At 33.6% G+C, this 22,561-nt stretch overlaps 2 protein-coding genes across 3 annotated transcripts; both read right to left on the reverse strand.

Annotated features, from left to right (window-relative positions):
• Positions 1 to 5,526: 5,526 nt before the first annotated feature.
• Positions 5,527 to 8,156, reverse strand: LOC130653069 (E3 ubiquitin-protein ligase RNF186-like). 2 transcript variants are annotated; one of them, XR_008984368.1, is made up of 3 exons: positions 7,864 to 8,156; positions 6,035 to 6,452; positions 5,527 to 5,827 (listed from the first exon to the last, which is right to left on the reverse strand). XR_008984368.1 is itself a non-coding variant. In XM_057456112.1 (2 exons), exons 1-2 carry the CDS (start codon positions 8,109 to 8,111, stop codon positions 6,368 to 6,370), a joined length of 333 nt encoding a protein of 110 aa, XP_057312095.1. In that variant the 5' UTR covers positions 8,112 to 8,156; the 3' UTR covers positions 5,527 to 6,367. The 2 variants fall into 2 exon arrangements, 1 of the variants encoding a protein (XP_057312095.1); XM_057456112.1 differs by having other exon boundaries at positions 5,527 to 6,452.
• A 10,591-nt stretch (positions 8,157 to 18,747) lies between these two features.
• On the reverse strand, positions 18,748 to 22,197 carry LOC130645427 (E3 ubiquitin-protein ligase TRIM56-like). Its single transcript, XM_057451453.1, has 9 exons — positions 22,172 to 22,197; positions 21,671 to 21,704; positions 21,510 to 21,622; positions 21,131 to 21,176; positions 20,975 to 21,026; positions 20,525 to 20,816; positions 19,322 to 20,229; positions 19,191 to 19,245; positions 18,748 to 18,802 (listed from the first exon to the last, which is right to left on the reverse strand). Exons 1-9 carry the CDS (start codon positions 22,195 to 22,197, stop codon positions 18,748 to 18,750), a joined length of 1,581 nt encoding a protein of 526 aa, XP_057307436.1.
• Between the last annotated feature and the right edge of the window lie 364 nt (positions 22,198 to 22,561).

Here is a 22,561-nt window from a genome sequence, read left to right on the forward strand (position 1 = left end):
GTCAAAATTCAATAGGAATATATGAAACATTTATGTTTAACGCGCAATATTTCCGTTGTGCGTTTCTGCACAACGGAAATCTCAGAAAATATCAGAAAGCGTCAGAAAATATGTTTGAACACCCAGGCTTACATTACACACAACGAATTATGCGGCAGTTTTTTGTGCGTATAGTGACAGGTTCGTGTGTTGGAGAACAGGAAGATATTTGATAAAACTCTTGGAGTAAAAGAGAAGCTGTTCAGGGATTTTAGAGCGCTTTTCAGGTTTCAAGTTTTAAAATAAAATTTGCATTTTACAAAATCTCCTATTGCAAAGCAGGATTTGTTACCTACTTGGAGAAAGGTTTCTACAGAATTCATGCACGATTTGCACATCAATATGTTAGATGCTTTAAACAGACGCTTGATGTTTAAACAATGGTATAGCAGAACAGATATTGCGGTGTGATTTACATTTAAAACGTAAATTAGTAAGAGTTTCACAACATATTTCAATAATCGATACAAATATCCTTTAGATTTCGACCTAACGGTGTATAGCATAGCCGTTTAGCATCAGCTACTTCAGTTTCCTCTTTTTTTGTAATTCCTATAAGAATCATTAATTTTTAAGCAGTTTTTAATGCTTTTGAGCTACATATAAAGTTTATTAAAGTATTGCACCACCTTGCTACCTATTTATCCTAGCCCGTAGTTACGCAAGAATCTAACCTACTAGAGGCAGTTTTATGTTCTATTCAGGTATGGCATAATATAATGCTGTGTTATTGCCTACCAGTCAGCTATGACTAGGTATTGATAGACTAAGTGTCAAAGGCATATAGTTTGTGAAGTAATTCTAAAGGATTTTCAGACACAAAATTGTTTGACTGTGAAGTGATATTCACAACCAGTTTTTACTTTTTACTTTTAAATAATGCGCAAGCTTATTCTGTGAAATGATGTTTGTTAATCCTATTTATGTCTGGAAAATTAAGGGTCTTATATTCAGGGCATGAATCAACCCGCTTTCAATATCTAGGTCACCACTTGACCTAAGCAAATTAAAAAATTGTGCAATGTTGACACAGAGAAGAGAAATTGATATAAGGTACAACTGATCAGCAGTTTAAGAGAAGTAATTTTTGTTTATAACGGTACGTTTTGTATGAGTTATCATACAGCGTAGTAAAATTTCAAGTAAGTCAGATAATGTCTGAATAAATGTGTCTTGGTTGTTGTGTTAATATTTAGAATGTGTAAAAGATTTTCCTAAAATGTTTGTCTCCATCTCACCCGATCATTTTAATCGTGCGAATTGGTTTTATTGTTTTCTTTGTAAACATTGATATTCATTGGAATGATAGTAGTGAAAATGCCTTTTGGCTCCACTTTATTAAACCGGTCTAAAACCATCATTTGAAAAAAAAAGCGATAAAGGCTTAATCTGTCGAAATATGCGCCGGGGATTCTGTTGTAGCAGTACTGCAGCCTGCTCCGGATGCATTATATCACGGGACAGAGTTATATTTTGCTTAAAACCTGATGTATCAATAAAAGCTAAAAATGTTCAACAAAACAACAAGTCAAGTCAAGTTAAAGAAACAAAAAAATTTTCTATTACTATTCCTATTCTTATTTATATTATTGAAATTATTTACCTAGCATAGCCTCTTCAGTTCCTGTTGGTACTGATTTCCAGAAAGGTCCTGCGAAGAGGGTCCTAACGTATTTGAAGGTCCCATTTGAGCTACAAAAATCTTACAAACGGACAACTCCATCAGACAACCACCTAAGATATGAATCTTATTCTCATGCTCAGTGCGAAGCAGAAAGGACAGATTCATGCTTTTATAGTCTCTGGCATGACTCGGTCGAGGTTTCAACCCAAGACCTCCCGCGTTGGAAGCGAAAGCTCTACCAGAAGACTACCAGTTGGAATATTTTGGAATACTTTGTTGCAAATTATAAGAGTCCAATAAAAACTTAGTAGCGTTAGGCAACGGAGAATTAGTCGACAATAATGGTCCTTCTTTAATGATTATTTCAGAGAAATAAATTGACAATATTTTTAGGAAAGAGGAACAACCGTATCCCCTGGAGATAAACCACAGCGTTCGTGATGTTATTAAAAAATACTCCAAGTAAATGGGTTTCAAAACAACCTTTTGGAACAAAAATTCCAATTTAACCGCTGTAGGTATTATTCCAAGATATTTCCAGTTCAGTCAAATCCTAAAATAACTTTTAAAGCATATTTTTATAAAAAAAAAAAACAAAAAAAAACTCGTGCAATGTCTCTAGTGGGATGGAAAACTAAACAAAGAAAAAAGTTAGGTGGACGCCTTTTTTATGGCCGTAAGCATATCGAAAAAAGTTAATTTTACGCAAAATTACTTACTTCTGGGAGTATTAAAGAAAAGAGCATTAGGCTCCAATTAGACCCGGGAGCAGTTCTTAATTAGCGATTCTATTTTAACAGAGTCCACAGTGATTTAAGGGTAGATTTTTGGAAGACAGCAGTGCGTAAAACTATCCTCTCCCCAGAGATTTATTTCGTTCTATAAAAGCATGTTTGTATAGAATTTTAATTATAACGACAAAGAGTTTGTTTAGTTGCACACAGAAGTTTAACTTTCTACGATAAGGTATGTGTAAATTTCTGATTTTCACGCTGCAATCCAGTATCTCAAAGTTCTCTTGTAAAAAAAAAATCAAAACGTTTGTGTGATAATTTGCATAATTCATTTTAATTTAGATGAAGTGTTGTGTCCTGATACTGTGTATACAAATTTATGCTGTGCTAGCAAATAGCGCTGACCGGTTTGTTGACAACAACAAATTGCAAATTGGTTTCGGTAAAGATTGTTACCTATTTTGGAGAGGAGATGAAGGCTATCGAAAAAACGGGGAGTTTAGATGCGGTTCCAAAAACGGTGATCCTATGTACGTTAAGAAGGCGAGGAATGGTTATTATTACATTGGAAGCGACATTGGTCCTTTGTTTTGGAATGGAAATCGCGGAGACACGAAAAATGCGGAATTTCGCAAAGGCCGATTGCCCAGCGATACATTTTGGATAAGAAAACAATCAGACGGACTTTACGCAATAGGTTATAACAACTGTCCTTTATATTGGCGAGGAGATAAAGGCAACGTTAAAAATGCCGAATTTCGATGCGGGAAACCTATTTCTGACACTTTCTGGATCAAAGGTGATGGTTGCAAAATATCAAAGATACATATCATAGACAACGGGGATGATGCATCTCCCGATGGGGAAGAAATTGTCGGCGTAACGACAGCAGGAAGCTGCTCAGCTGGAAGTAATACGTTGGTATTAACGACCACCAAGGAAGTTACGGAAGAAGTGGGTGTAGAAATTTCGAGATCTGTCGAACACAACTGGCAGGTAAGCGCAAGTGTTACCGTCGAAGCTAGTGCAAAATTTCTTGGCTCAGGTGGATCTGTGTCGGCTACGGTTGAAACGTCCGTCGGAGGATCAGTAAGTTACGGCAGTTCGAGAAGTAAAAGCACTTCGCAGAGTACTTCGTCTAGTTCGGGCGTCGAAGTTTCTTATGCTACACCTGGTGGTGCGTTGATTGTCGGCTTCGTGAAGAGATACAAGTTTGACAAGACTAGAATACCTGCAAAGGTCACCGTCTCCTGTAAAGGTGGTTATCAATTTAAATACAGTACACACATTAAATTAAAATCGAAAACATATGGCCATACCTTTTTCAAGCACTACAGAGGTACGTTTTTCCCAGGGAAATGTAACAAAAACAGCGTGGATTGTATCTACCGTGATTCTTACAGAAGCTACAAAAGTTTAATCGAAGCCGGAAGAAAATTTTCACAGTGTTTTAAAAACAGAGTTGGACAAATGGCAAAAAAGAGCTTTTTGTAAAGTTGATTGTAATATAATTCCGGTGCTAGAAATAACTTCTATTTGTTAATACTTCGTTTTAAAGTCGAGGATTTTCTCGTGCATGTTGCCTAGACTGCGCTCTTTAACAAAGTCCTACATACTATTCTTGTGCGCTAGTGCAAAGCTGCGTAAAATAAGCATAAAAAGCATCTTTTGTTTTTAGTCAAAATTCAATAGGAATATATGAAACATTTATGTTTAACGCGCAATATTTCCGTTGTGCGTTTCTGCACAACGGAAATCTCAGAAAATATCAGAAAGCGTCAGAAAATATGTTTGAACACCCAGGCTTACATTACACACAACGAATTATGCGGCAGTTTTTTGTGCGTATAGTGACAGGTTCGTGTGTTGGAGAACAGGAAGATATTTGTTATAAAACTCTTAAGAAGAGAAGCTGTTCAGGGATTTTAGAGCGCTTTTCAGGTTTCAAGTTTTAAAATAAAATTTGCATTTTACAAAATCTCCTATTGCAAAGCAGGATTTGCTACCTACTTGGAGAAAGGTTTCTACAGAATTCCTGCACGGTTTACACATCAATATGTTAGATGCTTTAAACAGACAGACATAGTTGAAGCTTGAGATGTGTAAACACATATCAGAACAGATATTGAGGTGTGATTTTCATTTAAAACGTAAATTAGTAAGAGTTTCACAACATATTTCAATAAACCATACAAATATCCTTTAGATTTCGACCTAACGGTGTATAGCATAGCCGTTTAGCATCAGCTATTTCAGTTTCCTCTTTTTTTGTAATTCCTATAAGAATCATTAATTTTTAAGCAGTTTTTAATGCTTTTGAGCTACATATAAAGTTTATTAAAGTATTGCACCACCTTGCTACCTATTTATCCTAGCCCATATTTACGCAAGAATCTAACCTACTAGAGGCAGTTTTATGTTCTATTCAGGTATGGCATATTATACAGCCACAAAATTGTTTGACTGTGAAGTGATATTCACAACCAGTTTTTACTTTTTACTTTTAAATAATGCGCAAGCTTATTCTGTGAAATGATGCTTGTTTATCCTATTTATGTCTGGACAATTAAGGGTCTTATATTCAGTGCATAAATCAACCCGCTTTCAATATCTAGGTAACCACTTGACCTAAGCAAATTAAAAAATTGTGCAATGTTGACACAGAGAAGAGAAATTGATATAAGGTACAACTGATCAGCAGTTTAAGAGAAGTAATTTTTGTTTATAACGGTACGTTTTGTATGAGTTATCATACAGCCTAGTAAAATTTCAAGTAAGTCAGATAATGTGTCATGGTTGCGTAATACACTTTCCCATTTGTTAATATTTAGAATGTGTAAAAGATTTTCCTAAAATGTTTGTCTCCATCTCACCCGATCATTTTAATCGTGCGAATTGGTTTTATTGTTTTCTTTGTTAAAATTGATATTCATTCGAATGATAGTACTGAAATATGCAACAAAGGTTTAATCTGTCGAAATATGCGACGGGGATTCTGTTGTAGCAGTACTGCAGTCTGTTCCGGAGCAATATATCACGGGACAGTGATACATTTTGCTTTAAGAACTGATGTATGAATAAAAGCTAACAATTTTCAACAAAACAACATATCAAGTCAAGTTCAAAAAACCAAAATTTTTTTATTATCGGGGTAATTTTTAATACATCGGTGTATTATTTCCTGGTATAGTAAAAATGCCATTTTGCTCAAAATTTTTTCGTTTTTCTGAAAGTTGTCCTGATTGGACACACAAAACGAATGTTCAAAACATGGCAATATGTACTACTGTAGGTCCTATCAGACGTGCATACGATATAGCTACAATCGGCCGGAAGCGCATGCCTTTTCACTCCATTTCGGTATCATTCAATGTTGACAAGTGGCCTTTGTCGCTGAGCAGCGTAACTGATTACACATGATAACATCAACCTGCATATAAACATTGGTCATAAGTAGGGACTGGAAATACTATCTGTAGAATATGTAGCCAGCTATTTTGATTTTTCTGATTTAAACTTTTTGGTCCTTGTGTTTGGACTAAAATCTTCAGAGTTAACATATTTTATGGACAATTGTAGCTAGCAAGAACAAGCTTCTTTATGGGATATTCGTACAGAATAGTATTATCTCACTTACTAGGAAGTATAATATGACATTTACAGTGAAATTCAAAGGATTTCGGTACACATAACACACGTAACATCACATATTTTAAGAAAAAGTATATTCTTATATTTTCTTAAAATACTTGATGTTACGTGTGTAACGTGTACTGAATCACTTGATTTTTACAGTAAATGTCATGATACGTGCGATGTTACGTGTCGTTACGTGTCGTATTGAGTGTTTTGGAAACACAACATAGTATAAGCATGTCACTTTAAAACTGCTCCATAAGTACAAGCTTGGAGAAGCAAGAACGGAAAGACGTTCCAGCGCAGCCTTCATCTCGTTTTCGACGTCGTCGGTTCAACGATTACATTTTTGTTGTAATTGAAAACCACTTGTTTTGTCAGCACTCATGTTTGTTGTTGTTGTCTTTACTTTTCTGAAACTAAAATGAGATAACGCGTATGTATATTGATCTGTATTAATAGCCGCAGAAATTTTTTGAATGTGTGTTGCAAGGTGTATTATATATGCAACGTAATATATATGTTGCATATATAATGCACCTCCACCTGTGCCTTTTATTTAATTTGAAAGATATAGTATATAGTATCTTTTCAACTCAGTGTATTTTGCTGGCTACCTTGATATAGTTATTTACGTAGCTACTTTGCTACGTAGCAACACGACCAGCAGGTTGAGTAGCCTGACTGTCCTTGTTTGACAAGAAAAACCCAACTGCGACTTTATTTGACGCAAAATCTTACCGTTGAAACCTAATCTACCTTGTTTACATGCCTCCATGGCTAGTATTCCTGTATTTTGAATTTCCAACCAAAATGTTTGTTTTGGTGCCATGTTATCATATCACAAAATTTTCAATTCAGACACAGAGAATGTTGTCTGTTTGGACGATTTCTGAGTGCTTCTGGACTATTTTTGTCTTTAGTGTGTGCTTTAGGAGACCTCTGTTCAAAATTTTAGACAAACAGCCACTTTCCCCTATTTGAGGGTTGGGACCCCGTTTTTGGAGAAAGGGGATCTGGGTCAGTCTCTGCTCAACTCCTCCTGTGTATGCAACATTGAAAGAAGGGGAAAGAAGGGGAGAAAAGGGGGATTTCGGTAGTAAGAGAAATTTTTGCGCTGAAAACCTACTTGTCTCACGTAGTTGTGTGGAAGGTTGTAGCAAAACTCATTTATATATGACATGACTAAAACTGTATGCGACTTAGCTCAACTGAAAACGGCAGAAATATAGTTGTCTTGATTGGCTAGATTTTTACGGAGCATTTTTGTAGAAATAACTATCTAAAGGGTTGGTAGTGTTAGATCTAGTATTAGATTAAATCTTAATATATTTTTGGAAACAAGAAAAATATCTTTCCTATGCTGCGCAATATATAGAGATACTTTTCACAGTCTCCACAAGATTTAAATTAGTTAGAATAAAAAGTCATTTAAAAATTAAGAAATGTAGCTAAATAACGCCTACCTGCCAACCCACTATATGTCGCTTTTTTTCTCGCAAAACTGCAGCTGACAATTTAGCGAAACAGATTTTTCGGAGGTTAAATTACCTTGCAAAGTTTTGAGAAACAATTTACGGAACAAAAATAGGAAAGAAAGAGGAACTATCCACGCTTTGTGTTAGAACATCGCCAGCTTCAACACAATGGTAAGATTCGTTTTAACTTTATGTGATACAAAGAATGCAGCAGCAGCCGGAATTGTACGGTCCATTAAATATTAAACAGCATAATATTTTTTTAAAGAATTCTAAAATGCGCGAACAAAATGTTAAATAAACAGCAACGCCCCGGTGTTTGAATAATGACGTGGAGAAGAACTTAACTTACAGCTTATCCAAAATATCAACAAATGAGTATACAGTCATTAACGTCTCGTCTTTACTCAATTTTGTCATTTTAGGACATCTTAATGGACAGGGCAGCTCAGCACTTCCGTCTTCTTTGAACACCAAAATGCTATCTAAACAATCTTGGCAATACGTATGTCCACAATGTAAGTGTTTTGGATTGTTATATGTTTCTAAGCATATCTTGCATTCCAATATTGCAGCAAGGTCAACTGTTGATAAAGACATTGAATATTGCTAATTTTCTAAAAAATCAAGTTTGTCCATATAAATATAAATCTATGTCCGCCAGCAGTATTGGTATTGTTCACCTCAATAAAATACACGTACATCTTCAATATTTGAAATACAAGAAATGAGAATGAAGACAATACTAATTTTTATAACCAATTTTCTCTACGTTCAACAATCTCAATGATAAAAAGCAGTTAATTTCACAATCTTCATGACACTGATGCGTATGCTTTCCTAAAATCCCAAGTCACTTTATTGATATTTCAGAACTTAACATAGAGGCTGTTTCAGGTTGTAATTACAACAGCCAGTAAAATTAATAAACTAGCTACCTAAAATTTCATATCCTAAATTTCCATGTTGCTTCAAGTGGTCGAAAAGATTTCACTTCGGTTGAATTTTTTTTCACTTTGGAAAATGTCGATACAAATTCCAATTCGAATCTTTTAGGCCTTCCATTATATTTACTGCGCACTCAGAATCTGTATAATCTATGTATTATCAGAATAAGTTGTGTGCGATGTTAGTTAAAATATTACGAGGAGAAAAGAAAACGAGGACACTAAAAGCTATAGCCTTCTATCTATATTTACGAATATATACCTAGCTAAATAATAAGTCAAGAATTATTACATAGAAACATCAAATAATCCTAAAACTCAAATTATTTAGAAAGTAAAAAATTGGATAAAAGCCTTGAAAATAGTCATAACTACATTTCATTTTCCGGAAACATGTTATCAATCGAATAGAACTAAAAGCGTATTTTAAATATCTTGAAATGCTGTGTTTCTTGATTAAAACAAAATTTTGTTTTTTATTAACCAACTCGCAAGTTTAAATACGTTTTACTACTCTGCTACCTTTTTGCGCGAAAACAGATAGACAGACTAGTTTGTACATATTTGAGTCATTATCCATCTCTGAGTTATGTCAAAACACAAAATTAATATATTTTTAATTCATTTTATCACAACTGGATACTTAAACATCAGTGGTATTAGAAGGAAGGATAATCTAGTCAAATATATAGTAAACAAATTGCGGTTCAAACTTGCCCTAAAAGTCTGGAATTAAAGAAAATTAACAAGATTTCTACTTACTCTTCTACTTTTCTACTTACTCTTCGCTTGACAGAGAAAAGCGAAGGCATATATTTTTATAACAGTCATTAGTTGCTTTTTCCTTTCATATTTTACTTTTGTATATACAGATATGTTGCAATGAACGAAATGCCATTTATTTATCTGTTTGCTAGCATTACCATATACACAACACTAACGTCAGTGCAATTGGTGAAATGAAAATTGTTTGTTGGTAAAGTGCTTAATTGCCTCAGGCTCTCCATCGTAGGAGGTTTCTTGTGATCTTTGTTGTTTTGTTACTATTGGTATTATTATTATTTTTGATTATGAAATGGATATAAAGATTAATGTTAGGCACCATTGTGAGTCATAATTAATAAACAAATGACATTATTACCAAACATCAGTCGTACATAAGGAAGTTTACACATATTTATAGGGTTTCAAAAAAAATGTGTGATGTTATACGCAAAAATGAAAAAAATACAGCCATGCTATAAACTTTATGGCAAGAATTCTCAGAAAACGAATATCCTCATGGAAAGAAGTAGTATCATTTTAAGAAAATATGGAGAATAGTTAATTAATAAAATGCTGAAAGAATGACGATTTTTCTTTATACCTTCATAATGCGTTCAAACGTTTTTTATATTTTTAACTGAGTAATTTAAAGACGCAGTTTCATACCTGAATTAATATTATAATTGCACCATATTTATACCCTAGTACGACTAGTCCAACGCATTCTGTTTGTCCTATAAGCTGCCTGTAGTTCAATGGCAAAACTGTTATACGTTACAGTCTAAAAGTACAGGTGAAAAGTTTTAGCAATGATAAAGAGTTATATGCTATATCAAAACTCTCGATTCAGGCCTCTCGAGACGTTGCCAAGATTCCATTACTTTTTAACGACTTTCTTGTGTTCTTTACTATTGTTTTCAAAAAGAAATGCATACACAACAATTTTCCTATGACAACTATGAGGATAAGAAAATAAGGTTTTGACCACAAACTCACTCAGTTAAAAAACGGTTTGGTATTTGAAGTATGGTAAATTGAGAATTTAGTAATAGTTAGGAGAAGATCATTTTTAATTTCTAATATGTTTCCTTGCTTCCATTGTGGTGAAATAATAACAAAGCAATAAAGCACAACTGATAAGTATGACAGAAGTTAATAAAGATGAATTGTAACATACGAAAGTGAAATAATTGCATGGCTTTTTGTCAATAATTTAAGGTAGTTTTGTTCCAATACGTTAAGCATACTTGTGTTCAAACGCTGCATTTTCTTGCATTCTGACATTTTTGAACTTATTACCGCATAATATTTCAACAATTTGTGAACTAGAATGAATTCCAACAAAAGCCCAATCTTTGAATATACTAGCTATAGTGAGAATACAGTTTTCTTCCGGTAATTCGAACATAACTCGAACTTTCATTACCTGGAACCATTTTGTTGGGTCCCTTAAACTTTTGTTTGTACTTTCTTGCAAACTAACTTAAAAACTCCAGTTAACCTCGGATAACTCGAACATTCATTAACTCGATCCATTTTTATCCCTGCTGAGGGTAATTTCTTCGGTTTACTTGAACTTCTTTTTCGAGAACAGGAAATCGAAGACTAGATAAATGTCAGATTTTACTTCAGTTTTAGTTTAACTCCTGATGTAACATAGATAAATAATGTTTCCTATCAAGGAAAATATTCAATTTACAAGACATGGTTGTCTTTTTTATAGCCAAGATTGCACCTTTTTCAGATGAAAAAAATCAAGAAATTAACAGAAAGTAAAGATCTTCCTGTTTAAGGTGGAATCCTACAAATCAAATTGCTGTTTTTTGAAAAAAAATCAAAAGAGATGAAATTTCTCAGATATAGAAAATGATACCTTTATCTGACTCAAAATTCATCGTAGTATTCAAATCTAAAATTTGTTTTTCTTAAAAACATCTGTTGTCAGATATTCTTCTTTATGTGACACCCTGTATGGATAAAAATCATAAATTTTAAGCAAAAAAATCGAAAAGTTCGTCCACACCTGCGAATCATCTTTCGCCGTAAGGTCTTTCGGCTATTCCATAGCCCCAATATTGTTGGTCTGTACTTTCTACACGGCTTGTAAACTTATTTTTTTTGTCATAATTTGTAAGTAAGAGCCTCACATCAGTAGTTTGGTTAGTTTAGTGTCTGATGGAAGGTGAAAGTTTAGCTGTATTGCAATGGAGAAGAAAGATAAAGAAGAAGAAGACAGGGTGATGCAGGACGTTGTATAAAGCAGAGGAGTAAGAAAGTGTATGGTAGAAAGAAGAGAAATACAAATAAAGTGAAAAAAGCTGCAAAAGATACTGTTGTCGCGGTTGTAGAAATTTTTCGGAGTCGAATATTGAACCAGTTGTTGACATTGAATTGGGGACTGTCTCAGCTCCAAATTCTGCTTCATCTGATAAAGTGGTAGATATTGATATAGATCAGAAAGAACACCAATCAATCACAGGATTCAGAATGCTGGAAATGACCATAGTGTCAAAAGTGTTGACGCTACTTGCTTGTCCAGGCTTTTTTAATGTCGGTTCGATGCAGTTGACTGAGGTTGCTGAGAAAAAGAAGGGACTCTCGTCTTGTCTGAAAATTCATTGTGATAGATGCACATTTGACCATGAATTTAACACCTCTCCTGCTTTAACTATCAACAAGGATAGTAAACGTAGAGGCATGCCTACTATGGAAGTGAATGCTAGAGTGGTGTATGGTTTCCGTAACATCGGTATTGGATTTTCATTGTTGACAAAATTGTGTGGTTTTTTAAACATGCCCCCACCAATGACAAAGGCAGGCTATGACAAAATGGGCAACACAATCAAAGGTGTTTTAAAAAGAATTGCTGAAAAATGCATGTCTGATGCAGCAACATCTTTGCGCAAGGGTAAAAAATCAGCTGACGTCAGTGTATCAATGGACGGCACATGGCAGCGCAAAGTATTTTCTTCGACACTTGGTGTCATCACTGCAATCTCAATTGATTCAGGAAAGGTGCTTGATACAGCCATTCTCTCAAAAATCTGTAAGGGCTGTACCAGAATGGCAAACATTGCCAAAACAGACCCGAAGAGCCATGAATCGTTGAAGTTAACACACAACTGTAATTTAAACTACACAGAATCGTCACCCGCAATGGAAACTGCCGGAGCGTTGAAAATCTTTGGGAAATCTGATGAAAACCATGGCTTGTACTACACAAAATTATATGGAGATGGGGATAGTAAAGCCTTCCCAGCTGTTCAACATATCTATGGTGATAAAAAACCTATGAAGAAACTCAAACATAATGCCAAAGGTCTTGGAGGTAGGGGTAGATTAACAGATGCCAAGATTGATACATTACAGAATTATTTTGCGTCAAAATGTTGGTGAACTTGATGAAATGAGAAAATCGTGCTTGGCGTCCATGTTTCACGTTTCTAATTACCATGAATTGTGTCCAAATTCCCACGACTCTTGGTGTCAGTATCAACGGGACAAGATCAACAATACTAATCTCTATAAGTCAAAGGGTGAATTACTAGTTGAAGTTCGAAAAGCAGTTCTCCCAATTTACATGGACCTCTGTAAAGAAGAGATGTTGAAGAAGTGCCTGCATGGAAAAAAGCAGTACTGCAATCAGTCGTTTACGAGCACAATTTGGAACAGCACAGACCTAAGCACACTATGTTTTGGGGTGTGTGATGCCATCAGCCAATTCAATTATGGACAAAAAGCGGCTTTAGACACCATGAAATTGCTCAACATCAATGTTGGGAGGAAACGACAAAATTATTGAAACGGAAGAAACTTTATATGCAGCTGGTGGTTTTTGAACATGTTAAGACAGCTCTTGCTATTTTCATTTTGTTTAGTATAAAATTTATTGTTTTTTTTAACGGTTTCGGCTTATCCGTTTGACTTCAAAGGTTCAGAGTTTGTTCTTTGATGTTTTTTTCTATGATCTAATACTATTTTGTAAGTCATTTCAGCTACAGTATTATTTTTTTGAGGAAATTCAGAAAGAAATTATAAGAAAGTTATTTTGCCGCTTTACGATTTTGAAAAACATAGGATACTGTTATACATAGACAGTAAAAATAGTATAAGATCACAGATTAGGATATGATTGAAGTTCCTACCGATTTTCAGACTATTTTGACATTTGGTTGTGAAGTTAAAGTCTCTAAAACGGTCATGGTTGTCACTGCGAGACCGCCATTATGGATTTTTCAAAGTTTTTTTTCTACAGCTTTTTGAAATCTTATGCATCACCTAAGCCTGAAAAATCAATATGAAAGTGTTTATTTCTGAAATATTACTTAATTAGTAGGATTCACTTTAACGAATCCTCAAAAAAGAGTTATTAAAAAGAGTTTTTTTGTATACCTGAGTTATTAATTAACTCAGACAAAAGTTTACAAATATTTATTTTCGTTGATGTTCTTCAAGTAAATTGTTGATAATTCAATTCCGAGTGATATCATATGCCGTGTTATATGATGCTGATGGCAGTGACTTAACACATTTGACATGACCACCAGTAGATGTCATATGCAACGCTGTTTTACCGTTATCCCTAACAGAATATTTGTTTGTACTTAAAGTTTCATGCTGCTGCAAGGGAAACAATCCTCAGAGTGCATTGTTAATTGTCATGTCTTCTTATCACGTCAATCTTTACTGTCAAAAGACGAAACCAAAAACTTTATCTTGTAACGGCAATGGGCCACGATTTCGCCCCGTTTATTCAATAAGTTCAGCCCTGTGTATGTTGCAATTTCAAACTTTTCGTCTAGGCACAACGGACATGTTTTTCTTTCCGGTTTATACTCCTGTACTTTCTTAATGATTCGCCAATTACACGAGGATTCTTTCCTTGTTCTTTCTTGTTCCAAAACTCTGTAGAAAGAGATGTACTATTTTGGTATTTTTAGTGTTAAACGATTGCTTATGGCTGGCGTATCTCTTCTTCAACGTTGTATCACAAAGTCCTATATATTTTGTTGCCTCGTTATTGTCCGTAAATTGGCTTCGTAAATAATGTTTTTTGAGTGTATTTTATTGAATCCAACACACATAATATATAGCTCTCCCTGTCGAGCACTCTAGAAGCGCGATTCACTTTCACATGCTAGACATATATTGCTCCAATTGCTGTCGAGCACTGTTTAGAACCGCAACTCAAATTGAAAAACTTACACTGGAATACTCAAAAAAAAAACATCCCGTTACCAACCAAGAATGAATACAAGATACAATTAACATCAAAGGTCGAAATCTTTATTAAACTTATGCGATAGAAAACGCTTGCATACCTGGGAAAACTTAATGGAAACCCTGTCAACAACTATGGTCTCCCAACGAGAAAATGTCCACCCGCTTTGGAACAATTAGCTGATTTTGAAAACCACATGATGAAAATGGTCAAAAACATCCAATTTAGAAATGCCTGCAATGAGTTCTTTAAAAAACTCTCTGACAACGTGAAAAACGTAAGGACAAGCGACAAGATATATGCCCTGCAGATAAATCTTGTAACATCTACATAATGGACAGCAACAACTACAAAAGATTGCTTTTTGAAAACTTCACAAAGGAGTACAAAAAGCTGATAATAAGAAGGCCAACCGTATCAATAACGAAAGTAAAGTTATTGAAAAAAGATTGTCAATCGATGACAGAATCGAAACCATACAAGAATCTGAAGCATACATATAGCAATAAAGGACCACAAAGAAAATTTTCCAAACAAAAATTCATGCCGTCTAATCAACTCATCAAAAACTGACCTTGGAAAAATTAGCAAATATGTTTTAGATAAAAGCAACAAGAAAAGTTTGGAATCCACTAAAGTCGGCCAATGGAAAAACACCGATTCGGTTGTATATTGGTTCAAAGAAATACGCAATTACAATCATATTATGTATATTATTAAGTAGTAACGTAAATGCAAAGGATAATGCAAAATGCACGCATTGATAAAAGACATCGCATAAACAACAACGTCCTACAAATTTGATGCTCCACTTCCCATCTGAATTGGATATGGTTCTTATTTTGTATTATTTTTAAACAGGATATTAATATAATTACGTCATTACAGCTATAAAACGAATGATAATTTCGAAAGGAATTATCAAAAAGCGCAGCACTGTTTAGAAGCATATGGAACTGCGGGCGAGGTTGGACTATTACCTTTTATGTCTCAATAAAATTAAACTTAATCATTAGCATACTTAAACTTGTGATAAAAATAAGAAAAAAAAATTCTAACCTCGCGATATGTAGAATTTATGTGAAAATTCGACAAAACGTTATGAAAATGTAATTTAGCGTTAAAAGTAACCAAAATGATAAAAATCTAGGTGATTCCGAAGCAGTTTTTTATTGCACAGTAAAAACAGTTCTTTGGAATGATTTTCTGAACTTTCAATTTTTTATGTTACTTAAATAAACGCTTAGTAGGGTCATTTTTAGCAAGATCATAAGCTGTTTCCTTACGTCTGTTTCGTATGTTCACATCAATGCCTGGTATCGATAACAGCAATTTAACACATTCAATGTGACCGTTTCTAGATGCCTCATGTAATGGCGTGTTTTTTTTCGTGGCGTCAAAGTCGATGTAGTTAATATTTGTGACGTCATGATTAATTAGAACTTTTAAAACATTATGATGACCACAACTTGCACTGATGTGATATGCATTCCATGTATTGATTTCCGTAGCATACACATCACTACCAGCATCTATCAAAACTTTCACTATTGATGGTTTGTTGTAACTTGCAGCTCTCATCAACAGTGTATTTTTATAACGATTTCTTATTGTAACGATATTTGTATTGTTGATAAGAATTGAACTTAATGTTCCAATATCTTCATCTTTAATCATTTTTTCAAGTTCTAGATTAAGTAATAATTAATCCATCAAGATCAATGTAATAAAAAACAAAAACTACATATTTAGTGACACTTCATTTTTTTTTTAAAACGTCATAAGTAGCACCCATAAGTTTATTGTATTGTTTTAAGGTAATTTAAGTAGTGGCAAAATAAATAATAAAAGATAAACTATTAAATTTAATCACAAAAATCACACAAACTATCGGCTTTTGTTATTTAGTATGGAGTTATTTGAGGGACAAAATTCATGCTTGGTGCTCGACGTGTCGTGATTCTATTCGTTGTGATACTCTTTGTCGTACGCACAGTTTTCATCGTAACGTATTATTGTTGTCGTGTGATTTCACTTTTATTGTTATACGTTTTACAGACATTTGTGTGAGTTAAATATTAACTGAGTAGCTAGCTTTCTGGTTTCTGTTCATTGTATTAAGCAGAGCATAACAAGACACCAGAGGGAAGTAGAAGCGGGCATTTTGATTATATATTGTTTGTGGTATTTTTTTATATAAGAAGGTGAGGCTAAAATTTTGCAAAGTTAAGGAAATAATTAAGAAATATTGTCAGGCTGAATTGTTAAGAAACATAGTTTAAAAAACATCAAACACACAAGGAACATTTTTGTCAAAATAATAGCTTAAAAGCAATCTAAACATCTGCAAACAAATAAAAGATGCTGCCATAATAATGCTTTCTCAAGTCGAAAAGTTGCACGAGAAATGAGTTAAGCTTCCAAGATGAGTTGATCCTATTTACCCATGCTAAAAATTTCTTCTAAATACAGTTTACAGTTAGGTACAACGGCTTTGCAATCTGATTATCTTCTCCTATTCAGACAAAAAATTCTTCTGAAGGTGAATGTACGTATTTTGGCTAACCACATCATTTTTTCAAAAAATATCCATAATTTGGAGAAAATAACATTTTTCTCTTTTCCAAGTCCTTAAAATGGAGGAATAATATATGTACAAGAGAATGGTCAAGTGTTTCGCAAAATAGTCACAACCCCTGAAGGTGCACTAGATTTTTCCTGCCCAACAACGACAACACCCTTATTGGAACCGCCCAGAAACCAATACATTTTTGTTTTGTACTTTTATGTACTGTTATTTCAATCATCAATCAAGGAACAATCCGACAAGTATTTAAGATATATTGCCTTTCCAAAAAAATGTTGTGCACATTTGCTCAACATGGGGTGAATAGGGTTAATCTAAACAATATTTTTAGAAACATTTAAGAAACATTTCAGGCTCAAATTAAGAGAAATTAAGACACACTGAGCCTGAACGCAATATTTATGTTTCTTTTATAAAAGACCGTGTAGCTAACTATCTCAGGGATATTGTAATAACTTATAATGCATATGTTGGACACGCAAGTCCAGCTATATATTTATCATTAATTTAGGTTCAATATCTCACTTAGACCTTGTGCTTTAATCCCACCCAATTTCGCTAGACTGGACAAAACTTTTGGCTCCAACTCACACTTGTAGGGCTCTTGTGGCGATTTCTTGAAATTAGCTCACAAAGTTAGTTATTCCATGCAAAAGAGCATGAAGGGAAGTACAATGCAACGAACATAATACAAAGAGTTATACGACTCGACGAAAAGTGAAACTACATAATAAAGAATAATACGCCACGAATCCTACGATGCAACAAAAGCTACGCCGTAAAGAATAATACAACACCACAACGAAAACCATGTGTCGTAGTTTTCGTTGTGGTGTGCTATCTTTAGTGTATTATACCACGACAATGAAAACCATGCTACAAAGACTAATATGAAGCGACACAAAGCATAACTACGTGGCGAAGAGCAGAAATGAATACTGTCCCCAAATAACGCTTTAATTTAGAGGCAAACAGTTAAGAGGTTTAAGTGTGTCCAGTGCTTTAACCTATTTTTTTGCGTTGACTGAAAAATTATGTGCCGACAACCTTGCATTCTGGCTTCTTAAGAGTTCTTCTAGCAGTAGAAGAACTCTGAGCTACTCAACTCTCATAAGAAATTGGCCGTTTCGTAGGTGGCACATATTGAAACCAGCTCAAAAGGTTAAACAAATCAAAAAGCTTACCCACAAATATGTAAGACTTTGTATTCAGCGATTCTCTTTTCGACTTTACATCTCTAAAACAAAAATCCATACAGATAACTTCTTTTACGACTTTAATAATCATGCAAATTGAGCTTTCCAAATTGAGTTTAAGCCACCTTGTTTTAGTGCAGTATGTTTTAAAACACATTTCATTACTAGAATTTGTGACAGAAAAGGAAGGGTAACGATTGTAGATAGTAGGAGAATTAGTAGTGACCAAACATTTCCATAAATGTTGTTCCTACATGCGTGAGACTAATGCTACTTTGTTTGTGTAGTTCTTGAGAAATTCACTGCCTTGTTTGATTGTTAGCGAAGAGCTTTTTTCCATCCAATCCGTGATTAGTCCCCTTACATATTTCCACTGCAGCCTTCCACATAAATAGCGAGATAAACATTTTCACCCGCTTTAATTTGGACTTGGTTTTTCTGTCTCCTTTCTTGTATTTTAGTCCAAATTCTATTACTAGCGTTTTAAGGTAAAATGATGTGTAGATGCTTACTATTCTTTCTAATCAGCTTTGTGAAATTGCATTTCAATCAACCCGACAGGCATAGCGCTACAGCTAAACCGTGCTGCGCACGTTTAGTAAATTACTTGATTTGGCGGAAAATATATTTTGACATGCAAAAAAATTTATTCAATGAATTTTCAAAAGTAATGAAACAAACAAACATCTTTTATAATAAGTTGAAGTCAATACAATAAGAATCCAAAATAGATCTACGAATGTAAGTTATATTAAGCCATGCTGCATGAAGGGATAAATACATTAAACATTTTTTTACTTTTGTAAACACTTCAAATCAGTTGTGATAGCTTTCCTCTGTACTTTCAAGCGATTTCTTCAGAGGAAAAAAATTTTCACATTCTGAAATTGGACTTTTCATAATTTGCAAATATAAAGAAGAGAAAAATACGTTTTAGCAAGAATTTACATTAGATGAGCTAACCTTGTTGGCTTTTTCAAACAACCAAAATTTACTTTTCCAATTGATTCTTTGTAACCTATAAAACACATTTAAGATGTTTACGTGGCTTAAGTAGAATTTTAAGGAAATAAAATAAATCAACATAAAAATACCTTTCATTTCCCCAAGTAAATTTTTCAAATTACTTTCTAATTGTGCATGGTTAGGTAGTTTTTCAATTTTATCCATTGTACTTTTGTAAACAGAACATTTGTAAGGATTTACAAAGTTTACATCACTGACAGAGATTTTTAGTTCACCCAATGGGTTTTTCAAACAATCTTGTTCATTTAAGGATGCAAAATGCATATTATAACTTGGGATAACTCTTGGTAAAGAAGATAGACTGCGAAGTTTTCTTTCAATTTCCAACTTCTTGGCAACTAATTCAAAGTGATATTTTAAGTTAAGTTCTTTTATGTCTTTTAAAAATTCCGGTATTCTAGTGCAGTGTCCACTTAAAATTATTTCATATTTAAATTCTTCCATCTTTTGATCAAATCTTAGCAGCAGATTTTCCTCTTCCGTGTTTAGTATTTTCAGATAATCTTCTATTCTTTTCAACTTTCTGACTTTCAATTCACGAACAAATGCTTCTCTGCTACTATTGAGATTATTTAAAGATCCATAATATTGTTTTGTCAAGTTCTCCATTACCACTTTTGTTTCATCAAACGATGCTAGGAAGGACTGAATTAAATTCCTTGCTTCTTCGCCAAATTCAGCAACTGATTTTCTTTCGTGATTCTTATGGCTTCTGTGTATACAGTATACGCATGTAAACTTATTGTCACAGTCAATACAAACAAATCTTCCAAGGAAGTTATGTTCCTCACACAATGGTTGCATTTCTTTCAATTTTTCATTAAAAGTAACATTGGTAAACGATTTGTTGGTGCAAGAATGAATTATTTGACATTTGTTACAAATCTTTGCACCGCACGTTGTACAAGAGTGGCCGACAATTCGCTTGCATTCTTTGCTTTGCTGACATTGCGAATTAACTTTTTCAACATTTGACCTGCAAAATCAAAACTATCCGTTTTAATTCTACAATTTGTTATATTTGAAGTCTTTTCTAAAGTTACTCTTCTTTTCGGAAATGTATGGTAAGTAAAACTATTAATTTTCAGTATTTATCATTCTCCTATCTTCAAAGAGCTAAATAATCTCTTTGAGAGCTCACATAAATGAAATAAAAAATATGATAGCCAGTTTAAGTGTTGTATACACTGTTAGAAGACATACATATGAGTGTTGTCTTCTTATGTTTTAAACTTAATTTTGTTTATTAGAATGTAGAAAAACGTACTTACAGTTCATTCAGAATGTCATTCAATACATATGTTGTCATTAGCGATGATGTTGTTTCGTGTGGATCTAGTTTAGTTTTCATGGGACATCTTAATGGACAGTGTATTTCAGCACTTCCGTCTTCGTTAAATATGGCTAGGTCATCTAAACAATTTTGACAATACGTATGCCCACAGTATAGCTGCTTTGGATTATGATACGTTTCTAAGCAGATCTTACATTCCAATAACGAAGAAAGTTGGGCCGCAGTTGCTCCAGACAAAGCCATTGTGATTGATGTGTTTTTCAATATGCCTAAAGAGATATAGGATACATTGGTGTAGTTAAAAATAGTAAAAACGTGAGTTTAAATGACACTCAAATTAGATTTGTAGTATGCAGGTCATAAAATGCTATTTTTAATATAATACCACAATGTTACGGCAAATGTGATGTTTCTATTCTACACCCACCATCGCTACTACTTTTTAAAACAATAACTCCCAAATAGGATTGCAGTAGATGCTAGAAGTTATTTATCCCCCGCTTACGCCTGTAAAGACTATACTGACTGGATTAATCGAATTACAAAATATAGTTTGAAGCTTGTTCTATAAATCGATTTTTACCTTAAATATCATCCCAGCGTTATAACTTTTATCATTTACATAAGATCTAAATTTCCAACGCAGTCATTAAAATCTTATTTGAAATATTTAAAAATTCTTCTTATGATTATGTCATAATCAATGGAATTTAATGAAACGTTAGTCAACACATAGTCAACCATATCTTCTTTAGTATAAAATTCTCTTAAAAAGTATTTCATAATCGATGTAATTAAAAGTAACCTTAAATCATTGTTGTTAATTTTTAGAAATGTATATGGGCATTCTGACATTTATTTGAAACCAACAGATCTTATTCAAAAATTTTAGATTTTGAATAAGATCTTCCCAATCAATAGAATTTTTTGTTGTCATGGTGTGCCTTTAGCTTGTACCACACTCCATTGCTGCTTCAGTACAGCTTAGCGTTGTCATAGCGAGTATTACGTATAGTTTCGCGCCATTTAACACGTTGTTGGTACCAGTTTGCAGCTTGATATCGACAACTTGATTCTAAAATCATTAGTTTTGTCATTTTTATGCAATAAATTAAGTTTTTACAGCTGCATGTGGCTTAGGTATTAGGTTAAACCCTCTGGTAATATAAGAAAAACAGTTTTACAAAAATGCAACTTTCATTTTTAAGTTTGATTATCCAAAAACTATTTGAGTTAGTTGTTAAGCTGGAAAACTTTGTGTTGAGGTAATGAGCTGACGTAAATGTGTACATCCCAATTGAAATTGAGGTTTACTTTAAGGTCAGCATATTTATTAACTGTAAGGTGGGCAACTTCTACTAGGGTTAAGTCTTAGATTTCTCTACAGTTAGAAAGAACCAAGTGCAAATTAGTATTTAGGCATCAGTTTAAGGCTATTACATTCTTAATTATTTTTCTGTATAAATATATCTTCTTTTAACAACGAGACAACGAGAATAATTATACTAATAATTAAACGAACTATTTGAATCCACTTTTCGTTTCTTTGTGTAATTTTTCGATGTGATATTGTTTCACATTATTGTAAGATGTTTTTGAGATGCTTTATTTCGCAACTATATACTTGTGTTTTCCTGGCTGTGTGTTCATTCCTACTAGCTATATTACATCAAGTCAACAAACATAAACATATGGAAAAACAAACTATATTTAAGGTTTTTCACATTCCAAAATATAAGTGCAAATTAAGAACATTACATCATAACCTTGTGCCCATGAAATACATAATTACTTGTTTTGTTTCTTTTCAGAAGACCAGAACATTTTTTATCATATTTTAAATAAAAAAGAATTAAACAATTCTAAAATTTCTTCGAAATATAGTTTTCTTATGTAAACATGGTGTAGCATTTTAAACGGTTTTTTGCTTGAGACAGCTAAAAAGTTTATGCGGTCATATTTCACTAGTGAAATATGACATATTTTCATGACATATCTCTTCTTAGGCTATCCT

This window comes from Hydractinia symbiolongicarpus, chromosome 1 (assembly GCF_029227915.1).
Source record: "Hydractinia symbiolongicarpus strain clone_291-10 chromosome 1, HSymV2.1, whole genome shotgun sequence".
NCBI classification, from domain to species: Eukaryota; Metazoa; Cnidaria; class Hydrozoa; order Anthoathecata; family Hydractiniidae; genus Hydractinia; species Hydractinia symbiolongicarpus.

Coding starts and splice junctions, on each gene's coding strand:
- LOC130645427 (XM_057451453.1), bottom strand. CDS start 22,197: ATGAACACACAGCCAGGAAAACACAA. Junction 21,623..21,670: donor TACCTAAGCCACATGCAGCT/GTAAAAACTTAA, acceptor TAATGATTTTAG/AATCAAGTTGTCGATATCAA. Junction 19,246..19,321: donor TTTACTTGGGGAAATGAAAG/GTATTTTTATGT, acceptor TGTGTTTTATAG/GTTACAAAGAATCAATTGGA.
- LOC130653069 (XM_057456112.1), bottom strand. CDS start 8,111: ATGTCTTTATCAACAGTTGACCTTGCTGCAATATTGGAATGCAAGATA. Junction 6,453..7,863: donor GTTGATATTTTGGATAAGCT/GTAAGTTAAGTT, acceptor ATCTCATTTTAG/TTTCAGAAAAGTAAAGACAA.